The 12,162-nt window shown below is 35.1% G+C and overlaps 1 protein-coding gene across 7 annotated transcripts in view; it reads left to right on the forward strand.

The window, feature by feature from the left end:
• CA10 (carbonic anhydrase 10) overlaps positions 1–12,162 on the forward strand; it is a 622,534-nt gene that overhangs the window by 131,771 nt on the left and 478,601 nt on the right. For 2 of the 7 annotated variants that reach the window (XM_057535534.1, XM_057535535.1), the window contains exon 3: positions 8,423–8,513. The exons of the other annotated variants lie outside the window; for them this stretch is intronic. In XM_057535534.1, the coding sequence (XP_057391517.1) occupies positions 8,498–8,513 (16 nt within the window). In that variant the 5' untranslated portion in view covers positions 8,423–8,497. The remainder of the gene's footprint in view (positions 1–8,422; positions 8,514–12,162) is intronic. 7 annotated transcript variants of the gene reach the window in all.

Below are 12,162 nucleotides of genomic sequence, written 5' to 3' on the forward strand. Positions count from 1 at the left end.
TAATCCTTATTGGTATGATGTCCTATAATACATATCCTTCTACAGATTTTTTTTTCTTTTTTTCCATTCAACATGTTTCTGAGATTTACTTATGTTGGTAGATGCCCTGGGTTTTAGTTCATTTAACTGCTGAATAGTAGTCCATTATATGGATTTATTACAATTTATTTTCCATTCTGCTGTTGATAAACATTTAAGTTATTTCTAATTTTTCACTGTTACAATCTACAGTAAACCTTCTCTATTTCTTCTTGGGCACACATGTCGATTTGTATTATGTCTGGATTATAGGGTATACACATTTTCAGTTTTACGAGGTACTTCCATAGTGTTCTCCAAATTTGTTGCACTCATATGAGGAGTTAGTACATATCTTTATCAGGCTTTTGCATTTTCTCAGCGTGATGGGGGCTGAAGTGGCATCTCCTGGTCGCTTTCTTTGAGTTCAAACAAGTACGAGCCACACTATGCAATTTTACTGTTTCACATCTCTGTGCTTACTATTTCATTTTGCCTGGAATGTTTTCCTGTTTCTTCACTTTGAAATATCTATTTTTCTTTCATTACCCTAACTCAAACATTCCTCTTAGCCTCTAGTGATCCACCGTCTTCCAAACACATTTTGCTGCTTTCTATTTTTTGTTCCACAGCACTTTGACATTACAGAATGATAATGTTTATGTCAGTTGTCCTTGCATAATTATTAATAGTGTCCTTGTGTTCTCGAAAGTGACCCAGTTTGGACAATGAATCAATAGTGACCTCCTTGATATTAACTCCATTATGGCTTATATCGTAGTTTTTTGACATCACATATTTGCCCATTTTTCCTCCTTGAAAACCTGAGGTCTCCTAGACCACTCCTTTGTCATCTAGAAGAAAAGTTTTTAGCCACTCATGATTTATTCTCTTTTAATGGAACCTGACTTGGCTCAAACCCACCTTCTTCTTGCAAGGGAAAAATGTGAAGAACTACCTGTAGCAGGTTTTTTCCATTTTCTTATTAGCACTCTGCCAAGAGCAAGACATCATGAAGTCAATAACTAAAGTAAAAGAAGGAGACTGCTTTATGTTTTTACTTCAAGTTTTACTTGAGAGTTTAGTTTCACAAGATAATTAGAATAAGCCATTGTGTTTCTAGTATGTTAAAAAAGATACATTGCCTTATGGATTAGAATTATTTAGGAAGCTATCAAGTAGACTTATGAAAAAAGGGAATTTCTCTTCAAAGAAAGTGCAAAGTGAAAATAATAATAATAAAATGGTAATCATAGCCTTTGGTTGCCATGGAAATGCTAGTTCACCCGCTCCTGCTAGGTATTGTGGTTCATTTCACTATATTAGGTGTAGTAGAAAATCACATATCCACTTTAAATTTTTCATGGGCTGTAGTGGTAAGCATAGAAATATGCATTTCATTTTGTGCATTGACATGACCTCCCTGTTGGGTTCAGAAGGCAGAATGTCAGTGCTATAAACTTAATACATTTTATTTGCATGTATGAGATTCGAGATGTTTGCTGTGACCATGATGGCTCCTGTATTTTTCAGAGTGCTTACAATTTTAAATTCCTGCCCTTCTGTTAAAACTTTGTATTGCACTGAAAATGTGTTCACAACAGTTATATCACAAAGATTGTAAGGGAGTCACACATTCTCAGTTTCTAATATTTTTCAACTTTATCAGTTTGTTCTACCATTCAATTAGTGGATTGAGCAAGTTAGTGCAAAGGGGGATTTGGGGGTTGGGAGGAAAGACACTAGTATTTATTGAACCCATGATATGACCAAGGAACTGTGTGAAGAACTTTACAATTTTTTTTATGTTCAATCCTTAAGACATTAGAAACACTTGATTTAAAAAAAAATATTTTGTAAAACCCAGTATTAGAGAAGGGAGGTGATTTTCATATACTCCTTCATATGATTAGTGACAAAATCCAGTGCCATTCCCAACATATGGTGGTAACTGGTAAAAAAATATGTATTTTTAAAAAATATAGAAATTTATATTATTGGGTACAGTTAAGCAAATTTGTTTATGCTTTGCATTTTCCGGAGTTGGAGTCATTGTCAGACACCTAATTACAAGCGAAATATTTTATTTTTCTTTGCTCATGCCTTGATGTATATCTGAGGACTGTATATGTGGAGTAGAGACAGAAATGGAATCCCGTTTGTATCCCTTTGCTTCCATGTGACTTCTCAGTTCCCATAGGACTAAGGCAAGTTTCCTTTGTCATTCTGAATATCCCTTTCTCACTTCTTCCCTTCCACAGGGACTGCCCCATAGTACACACTCTTTTTCAATTCATTCCATTAATGTTATTCAACGGTTTTGAAACTCATCATTAAGGCAGAAAGGTCAACAGACCCTACTGCATGATCTTTAAAGGCTGATAATGTCAAGATAGATGCTTTCTCTTAAATCTGTTTTTAAAGGCCAGAATCATGCATGCATCTCTGGGAGAGGATAATGACATCAAAATTATTACCAGGAGCCAATCCCTGTAATCATGGGTGCCAGCTAGGATTTATTGCTCAGTTGGACAAAAGCCTCTGCCACCAAAAGCCTATTGTTCATCCTTGGTGAACTCAATTTTAGGGTGTGAAGGGTAAGTCATGGCTCTATACTCTGCAACAAAATGGTACATTCCCTACGAAAGTGAACAGATGCCTTTGCTTGACATAATAATTTTTGACTTTACAAAAAGTCTTTCTCTCTTAGAGTATACATATAAAATGTGTAAGATAAATACACATGTAGTATTGTGATACAGTAAATTATAGAATAAATCCACTTTTTAGTTCAGCCACATGGCTTTTTCATACTTGGACATAAAATCAAACCTATGGGTAAGGAGTTGTAAGTTTCTTAGAAACATTTGTGATCAGGTTTCAATGGCTCATTCTTCTCAATGTTTTTGCTTCCCTTCAGAGATTCAGAGTCAAGGTGACTGAAGTGCCCACTGTTGGCCAGACACCTTGCCAGGTACTTTGTATCTCACTCTCCCACAATAATGACATGAATATTATTTATAGGATAGGGTAGGAATATATGGTATTTCTTAGATGAGAAACAGAAGAGGCCTTGACATGTTGAGAACTTGTTTATGGTGATTTAGGCCTTTCAACTCCCAAGTCCTGTGCTCTGTTATTGTACCACTACTTCAATCTTAACAGGATTATTGTCAAGGTAAAGCAGCATGATATTCTAAATCAGTGTTGCTCATTCTAGAGTCAGAAAGAGCACTCAAAACTTGTTTGAATATGGTTGGATTTGTTGACCAAAGGATATTTTGAGGATCATCTCTTGAATACTTAAACTTAAATGATAATTATCCATTTTCTATTATGGTCATACCTAAATTTGGCAAGACAGAGGTCCAGGAAGCCTAACTGGGTCCCTTCTGTTTCTTGGGATAGAGGAGACATGAGAGAAAGAAAGACTTGAGAGAGCAATCCTCAGCAATGGATAAACAGAAAAGGACTCAATTAAGTTACTGAAGATGTTTGTTTACCAGTGAAAAACCTTATACCCTGACGTGTGTGGGCTATTACAGCACCCTCAAAAGAAATTATCCAGTAGTTCTAAAGACTATAAATGAACAGGGTCGGGGGTGTGTGTGTAAAACTGAAGAAAATATGTTCTCCAGGCCACCAGCTGGAAAGAGTTTTAGTGAGCAGCTATGTAGGAAAAATGATAACAAAATGTAAAAGTTAACCTTAGCCTCTTCATGGTCCTAAAGGTCATGTCATCAAAGCAGAAGTTTCATGGGCACCCAAAGAGCTGGAATTTTGTGGACGTACATTAGAGAAGTGGACAGTCTATCTCATTCAATGTTATGTCCACAGTCTTGTCTTGACTAGCACTGCCCCTTTGCAATGCAGTGGTTCCCTTCTAAATACCCAAGTATTAACCTTAGTTGCTTTTATGGGTTCTATAGCCAGCCCAAGGCAATGGCTGCCAACATTTACTAGTGATATAATTGGTTGATAGAATCTTATTCCAGGAGAGACGCACCGCTGAAATCTCAAATGGTAATTTCAGTTGTACCTTATAAAATATCAAAGATGTGCCCTTAAAAGGCTTTGTGTAAATCATCGTTTTTTCAATTTCAATTTTACTGAAATGCTACAAAGCATGAACCATATTGAAGAAGCGTCTTTTTAATGCAATCAGGAATAGTTCTGTGAAAGAGAAAATCACCTATTGCTATACTTCTTTTCTATTAGTAGCGTTTGCATATAATAGGTTTGCTTAAAAGCAAGAACACACTGGTTGTCAGTTTCACTGTTAGGAAATACTGACTCCACATCTATGTTTTCTTCCTAAAAAAATGGGATTGTAAGATTTTGGCCAAATATAACTCTGCAGCCTCTGCATTTTGTTAATAACACCATAATACCCCTTGGGATTTTTAGCACCATCGTTAAGAGGAGCTCTTCTGGTTCTCACCTTTATTACTTCATTTATATTCCCATCCCTGGGAGGCATGGAGTCAGATGTTATTACTCGCATTTATAGAGGGGAAATCTGAAAGGTTAGCCAACGTCAAGTGATGGTCAGCAAGAGAGCTCCAGGGAGAATGCAGGTGGGCCAAAATCAGTCCAGCCCACCAATGTTTGTTGGAAGTCTAATCCCAGAGGTCCTTGGCATAGGGATCCAAGGAAAATGAGGTTCTATCAAGAGATTGCCCTTGTATTATGCTTGTTCTGCTCTGCCACTTATTAGAGACACCGTGACCTGAGACAGATTACTCAACTTCTGTGACTCACAGCTATGTCATAGGAAAAGTGCATAGAATATCTGTCTCAGTTCCAGGAAGAGATTATTTTCTAAGGAAGATTAGCATTGACTCTGAGTAGGAGCCAGGGAAAAATAAGGGTGGGTGCCTGTGCCTTGCTCTTTCTGCACACCATGACAAGGTCACTCCTTTGCTACCTTAGGGGTTCCTTCTTGCCTACATAGATTTTTTTTTTTAAAGTCAGTGTCTTCTCTCCCCAATTTTTTTGTGAGTTTCATCTTTCTTGGTGTTCCATTCTAGAACCTATAGCAACAGAGCTCTGAAAACGTATGATGGTTTGAGAAGGTTGGAATGATTTTCAGTCTTTATATTTAACAAGAAGAGTCAGAGGAAACATGGGATCCTAGACTCTCAGAGTTCCCAGCTACGATAGACTTCAGAGAATTTAGTCCAAACTCCTCCCTTTACAGATGGGAAAAACTGAGATCCAGTGAGGAGATTCCAAGGAGAAACCAGTTAGTTGCATGTCCTTTCTTCAATGAGTTTTTCTCCTGTCACCTGCATTTATTTATGAAAAATTGAGGTCATTGGAATGATTAAACTAGAAAAAGAGGGACAGCAGTGGGTGCCCATTGAGTAGAGGACCATGGGAGTCGTGTGAAAGAGGAAGGTAAGATTCCCCAAGTCTGGAAAGACAGCAGTGGTTTGGAGGAGACTCAGAGAAGATTTAATTTTACTTAAGTGCACATTTATTATACACTCCACGTGCATCACTCTGATCTACTTCAGTGGGAGATCCTTTAGATTTCCTAGGCTATTTCCTCAGTCTTCATTGAGATAAGTTCACCCATGAGTGGGAGCCCATATCTGCCAGAATCTTAACCTTGGTCAAATTGGAAAAAACTGTCATTTTCCCCTCAATTTAAAAGATATTTTCCTTCACTTTTAATATATTTATATAATATCTTTATAGTAAATATATTTACATTTGGCTCTTATTTCACATATGTGTGTATGTCTAAGTCAGAATAAGCAGGTTGTGTTCAATCTATGATTGGGATTAGTACAATATAAGAAGTATCACCTTAAAAGATATTTACTATATATATGTGTATTTATATATATATATATATACACACACACACACCTTATATATACACTTAGTAGATAATATTTTAAATATTTATTTATTATATTATATTAATGGTTCTTGCCTTCTACATGATTGTTGAAAAAGAGCATAATAGATACATGTATGTGTATAACTGAATCACTTTGCTGTACACCTGAAACTATCACAACATTGTTAATCAACTACACTCCAATATAAAATAAAAAGTAAAAAAAAAAAAGTACACTTTGTTGAAGTTTTGGTTTCTCCTTTTATTTGTTTCCCCAACCACCTGTGTGTGTCTCACCACTTCCCTGTTATTATCATCCCCCTCTTTACCCACAGTTTGAAAAACAATCCATTTGTCTCAACAAAGTTGCCTAACACATTCTGAAAAGATTGTTATATTATGCATATTTCACTTCTCTACAATGAAAAATGGACAGGAAAGGTGTTCATGAGTAGGAAATGTCAGTGCTCTGATTTTATCTGTTCCCATCTTGGTGCCTTATCCATTTGGTATAAGTGGCAGTTAGATTTTTTTTTACATTATCCCCTTTTAAAAATGCAGTGCATTCAAAGCAAAGGACCATCTAGTCCTATGTGAATAAGCCTTAGGGAAATTGTTTGCTATTATCGATATTTTTCAGCAAGAGCTACAATGAGGAATGTGTCCATTCTGAAGTATGTGCTGTTCCTCCTGTGAGACCTTACTTATTAATCATTGTGAAATTCTGAGCCATATAACTAACACTGAGTCCTTCTCTGAACTCTATGACAATGAATGCGTTAGCTTTATTCCCTCCCTGTTACTATTAGTTATGAGGGCCAATGGGGCGGGACCATGTTTGTAACATTTCATATGTCCAGTAGAGACTATTTGGGGTACTGGGAGCATGATTACTTTAAGATATAACAAGTATTTTGAAAGCAGTAAGTACTAGACTTCCCCTTTTAGCTTAAAAAAGAAAAACAAAAACAGAAATTCAGCTATAAAATGTCAGGACCATGTACGCTGCTATCCTCTGACTTCTTTCTGATAATAATGATAATGATTTTCATTTCACGATCATCAATATCTTCAACACAATCATCATCACTATCACCATGATCATTATCATAGCCCTGTGTTATTAAGCAATACTATGAAGGAGACGCTATTCTAAGTACTCTGCATATTTATTATTTCCAATCACTACAAGCCTGTAATGTAATTTTTCATGATTATTGTCATTTTAAGAAACCTGAAGCTTAGAGACAGGAAGCTATCTGCTTTTATAGGGACACCTGAGCATCACCTGTGGCTGAGCATCACCTTAGCTAGTACGGGTCCCAGAGTGCTTTGGGATATCTTCTGACACATCCCTCTGCATTTTCTTTGACCTGGTCACTTCCTCTGCTTCTCTTTGGTCTGGGATTTCTGGAAATGGCTTTGTCACACTTGAACCCAGCTTGTGATTTGTCAGTCCCTGCAGTGCCCATGGGTTTATAGTGAGTGTCGTAATGCCCTAGTCCCATATGAATGAGCTTTAGGGAAACAGGTGACTAGGACAGCAGAAGATGTAAATTTTACTTAATAATCTTTACATTTTTACTTCCTTAATACCTTGCCTTTGGCTGCTATTTCTCATATGTGTGTATGTCTAAGTAAGAATAAGCAGATTGTGTGTTTAGTCTATGATTGGGATTAGTACAATATAAGAAGTATCACCTCAAAATGGACTGTTCTCCTGGCTATTGAAGATTAACTTATATCAGATTGATTCTCTTGCTGAGAACTAGATAACATGCAAAAAATATTTTTAAAATATCTCAGAAGGGATTATAGAGTGACCTTAGTTTGTTAGGACCTTAGACTGCCAAGACCTAAGAGGCCAAGAGCCTTAACAGCCAGGAGGAGAACATTTCCTTTTGAGGAATTTTAGGTAGTAAATACACAGAGCTGTTCACTTTGTGAAAATTCATCAGGCTATATACACTTATGGTCTGTGCACTTTTCTGCATGTATGACAGGTAACAGTTTAAAAAAGAAAGTTAAAGTTATATAAAAATATAAGGTGTATGCTTAGATTGTTCCTTGTAAAAAAAACAAATCCTCAAATAAATTTCACCTGCTGAAAGCTGTTAGTGTGATTAGTTAAATTAAACAAAATAAACTAACCCTTCTCTTCAAGTATTCAGAATGACTGAAGCAGTAACAGGTAATCTTTTTGCATGAGAGTCAATTAAGAATTATTATTTTTTTTTTAATTTTAGAGCTAATACAAAATTAAAACAAAAAGCCATACTGAATTTCATGAAAAAAATTTATAATTTTACAACTAAGATTACCTTCTTTATTAAAGAGAATAAAGGCAATAAGAAAATGACCTCATTTTAAACAACTAAAATGCACAAATGTTGGAATCTATTAAAAAAGAAAACTAGAATTAGCTCTTTCCAATCAGTGTGACATTAAATGGGTGGCGATTGAAATACGAGGCACTCTGCTGTGCACTGGAAATATAGAGTAATAAAATGGTGGGAATGGTCCTTCTTCAAAATGGTTATCCCTCTTTTGCAGTTATAACCTATTGATACATAAAGTTACCGGCTTCATGACCCAACCTCAGCATGATGCCACCTACCGAAGAAAACAATGTCAGCAGCAAAAAGTAAACAAGCATTTTTCTTATTTGTCTTTAGCGACATTTTTTAAAACAGAAAATGCCTTTATACAGCTAAAAATTTCTCAATTCCATTTTCTCTCTCTGTAACCAGAGGAAAGCACTCCACTAAAGTTGATGAATCATTTTTATTCTTGTTATATGTATCTGTTCATAAACGTTGCATCATGTCCTTTTGCAACTTGCCTTTTTAATTCATATTATGTTTTTGAAATATATACATGTTTATACATGTAGGTGTAGTTCATTAATTTTATCTGATCTTTAATATTCTATTGTATGAATGTACTGCAATTATTCACCCACTTTCTTCTTTGAAATTTTTGCCCAATTGATGGAAAAATTTTGCTGATGGATGTGAATTGATATGTCATTGTTGTTTAAATATGCATTTCTATGGTTTACTAGTGAAAATGAGCATCTTTTCACATGATTGGGTATACTATGAATTTTAGTTCAAATCATTTGTGTGTTTTTTATGAATTTGTAAGGGTTCTGGTTACTAATATTACATCATGTCAGTTATGTGCCCAGCAAATATCTTTTCTCAGTCTAAGACTTCATTTTGTTTATAGAGATTTTAAAGGGTCAATATGTCACATTTATTCATTCATAAAACATCTTTATAGCTTGTGGAATTTGTATTAGTTCATTAATTTCCCCTATTCTGTACAAGTATTCTTCTATATTTCTAAGTTTTATATTTTGCTTTTCACATTTTTTGTATTTTATATATATGGTATGAGATAGGAATCCAAATTTTCCCCACAACCAGTTGATTCCCTACAATGTATTAAGTTGTCTATCCTTTACTGTATACTGATCTTTAATGCCATTTCCATCATATTCCAACTTGCAATATATACAAACATGTGATTGTGGGCTTTTCTTCCTGTCACCTCGGTCTAGTTGTCTACAGGTTATATTTATATAAGTCCCAATATCTGGCATAATGAGTCATCATTCCTTATACTTCTTGACTTGTCTTAGTCCTTTACTCTTTCATATGAATTTAAGAGTTGTTATTTCATTAATTTAAAGTATATAACTTTGGTTTTATAAAAAAATGGGATCTTATATTCTTTTTTTAACATGGCAGTTTAATTCTATTTTCTTTTATTATGTTTACTGATATATATGGTCACACTTCTACAGCCTTCTATTGTATTTTTGTTTGTCATGATTTATCTTTGCTTCCTCTAGTTTTTGAGAATTCTAAATTTCATTTAAGAGTTATCCTCAAACGTATACCATGCATACATGAATTAACAAAATCTAAATTTAATCAGTATAGTACCTCCGACATTGCAAATGTAAAAGTGAATGTTAGTAAAATACTATCATTAAAGGCACGAGAAAACTAACAAACTATTAGTATATATCCAAATAAATTATTGTTTCTTGGAAGGTAATCTCTTTCTATCCTCTATGTCTCTGAATCTCTCTTTTTAATTTTTTTTATAATTTTCTCTGTGTGCTGCATTTTATGTGGCTTCTTCAATCTATTTTCTAATTCTCTACCTCTGTCTTCAACTGAATTATACTTGCTGTTTAGTGTATCAACTGAGTTTTAATTTTGTTCTTATATATTCAGTCTATTGTCAATTATTTTTAAATCTAGTTTTCTTTTCCCCACATGGTTTCCCCACATGATTTCTATCTCTTCTTTCACTTCACTTTTTTTTTGTAAATATGTTATCTCTCTCAGGATTATATATTATTTCTAGTTCTTGCAGCACAAAATCTCACTTTTATTTTAGCTTTTGACTTTTGACTCTCCCCCATGTTGATTCATTTCCTCATACTATTTCATTTTGTTTAATAATTTTTTGTTCAGTGAGTGCTCTCTTTTCTGTGGAAGTTTTTTGTACGGATGATTGCAAGTGTTTCAACAGAATTGTTATATATTTGCTTTTCCCAGTTTTTCATTTTCTCAGCTTATCAGCTTCTTACCATGCTTAGTGAAAGATTTAATTTAAAATTTCTCACATGACACTGATGTCTATATACATTCCTAGCCAGTAAACAAATTACACTGAGATTTATCCAGGTTTCCTAATTCCCTGTCTACAGCAGAGGAATTCATTTTAGCATCAATCCAGAGCAGAAAAAGCACTAACAGCTACTTAACTTTAAAACAGTTTATTTTGGTAATTAACATATTCCCATTTCCTCTTTTATATTCAAGCTTACCCTTGTTCAATCTTCCAGTTTTACAAAGAAAATTCATTTGATATTAAAAAATCATTAGACTGTTAATCAGAAAACATTAAACTTGCTATCATGAAACTACACATGTTGGTAGGACAGAATAGATTTCTTTGTGTGTGACTCCCATCTGTCCCTTTAACAAATAATTATTAAACATATTGAACACAGTTTAATTTTGAACAATTTACTTCTTTTGGAGTATTTTCTTATTAAATAAATAAAAATAAGTGTAAAGTAAGTACCTTGGAATAAAAGGTACCTGAAGTCTTCTTCATGTCTAAAATTCTATAAAACTTGGGGCTTTGCACAAAGTAGAACTCAATAAGCATTTCAGCTGCCATAGCCACTACCATTTAGGAGCTTCTGGTATCATAGGAAGCAATATGGTATCCAAAGTTGTCATACACACATGTATATGATTCTGTGCTTTCTTTTTGGGTTCATGGACTTATATTTAAATTTTGGCTCTTATTTATTATCTAAGTGGTCACTGTTAAGTTCCTCAGTCTCTCCAAATATCAGTAGTCTCATCTGTAAATAAGATTAATAATGCTTAACTTGTAGGGTTATTGTGAGAATTTAGGATTTTGAGAGAATCAGGGCAAGTTCCTCTCTGTCCTCAGTTTTCTCATCTGTAAAATTGAAATAATAATCATCACAGAATTGTAAGAATTTATAAGAATTGTAAGAGAAATTATAATAAATTGCTTAGCATTGTGTTTAATAAATGACAAGCTACTGTTACTTAGCTCATGGCATATTGGAGCAGAAAGGTGGAAGGTCTTCCTGGCCAGGCTTCTTCCTCACCCCAGGTACAGGCTCCCTGATGCAGCCCCCTGGCTCACCCTGGACGTGAGCTTGCCTTCAATCCTTCTGTCCTCCTAGGCAGTTCTGCCTTCTTGGCCATGGATGATACTGAAACAAACTGTGTTCACAGCTATACCCTCGGAGCTAGTTACCTGGGAAAACAATGCTCACTACTTTTCGAATTTCCACTCTGCTCTTCTGTGATCATAAAGTCATTTCTCCATCAGCATGTACTTCTGGTCTCTGTTCCCTTGAAGACTGTCTTCCCCACAAATCCATAGTCCCTTTTCTATATCCTGATCCCCTGTAGCTTTTCCTGGGTCATGTCACTATATATGTAGTTCTTGTAGTGTTTCATGTGTATTTCCCTACATTTCCATTATAAAGTGTGAAACCAGCTATCCCATGTTACAGACCCTTGATATATAGAGAAGGGGAAGAGGAAATGGGTAGGAGGAGGGGGAGGGGTGGGGGAAGGAGACGAGGAGGTGGAGAAGAAGAAAAGAAGAAGAAGGAGGGGGAGGAGGGGGAAGAGAAAGGAAGATGAGGAGGGGGAAGGGGAAGAAGAGGGGAAAAATCTAAATGTACTTCTGCAAAGTAGACATTTTTTTTCTCATTT

The sequence above is a fragment of the Balaenoptera acutorostrata genome, chromosome 20 (assembly GCF_949987535.1).
Source record: "Balaenoptera acutorostrata chromosome 20, mBalAcu1.1, whole genome shotgun sequence".
NCBI classification, from domain to species: Eukaryota; Metazoa; Chordata; class Mammalia; order Artiodactyla; family Balaenopteridae; genus Balaenoptera; species Balaenoptera acutorostrata.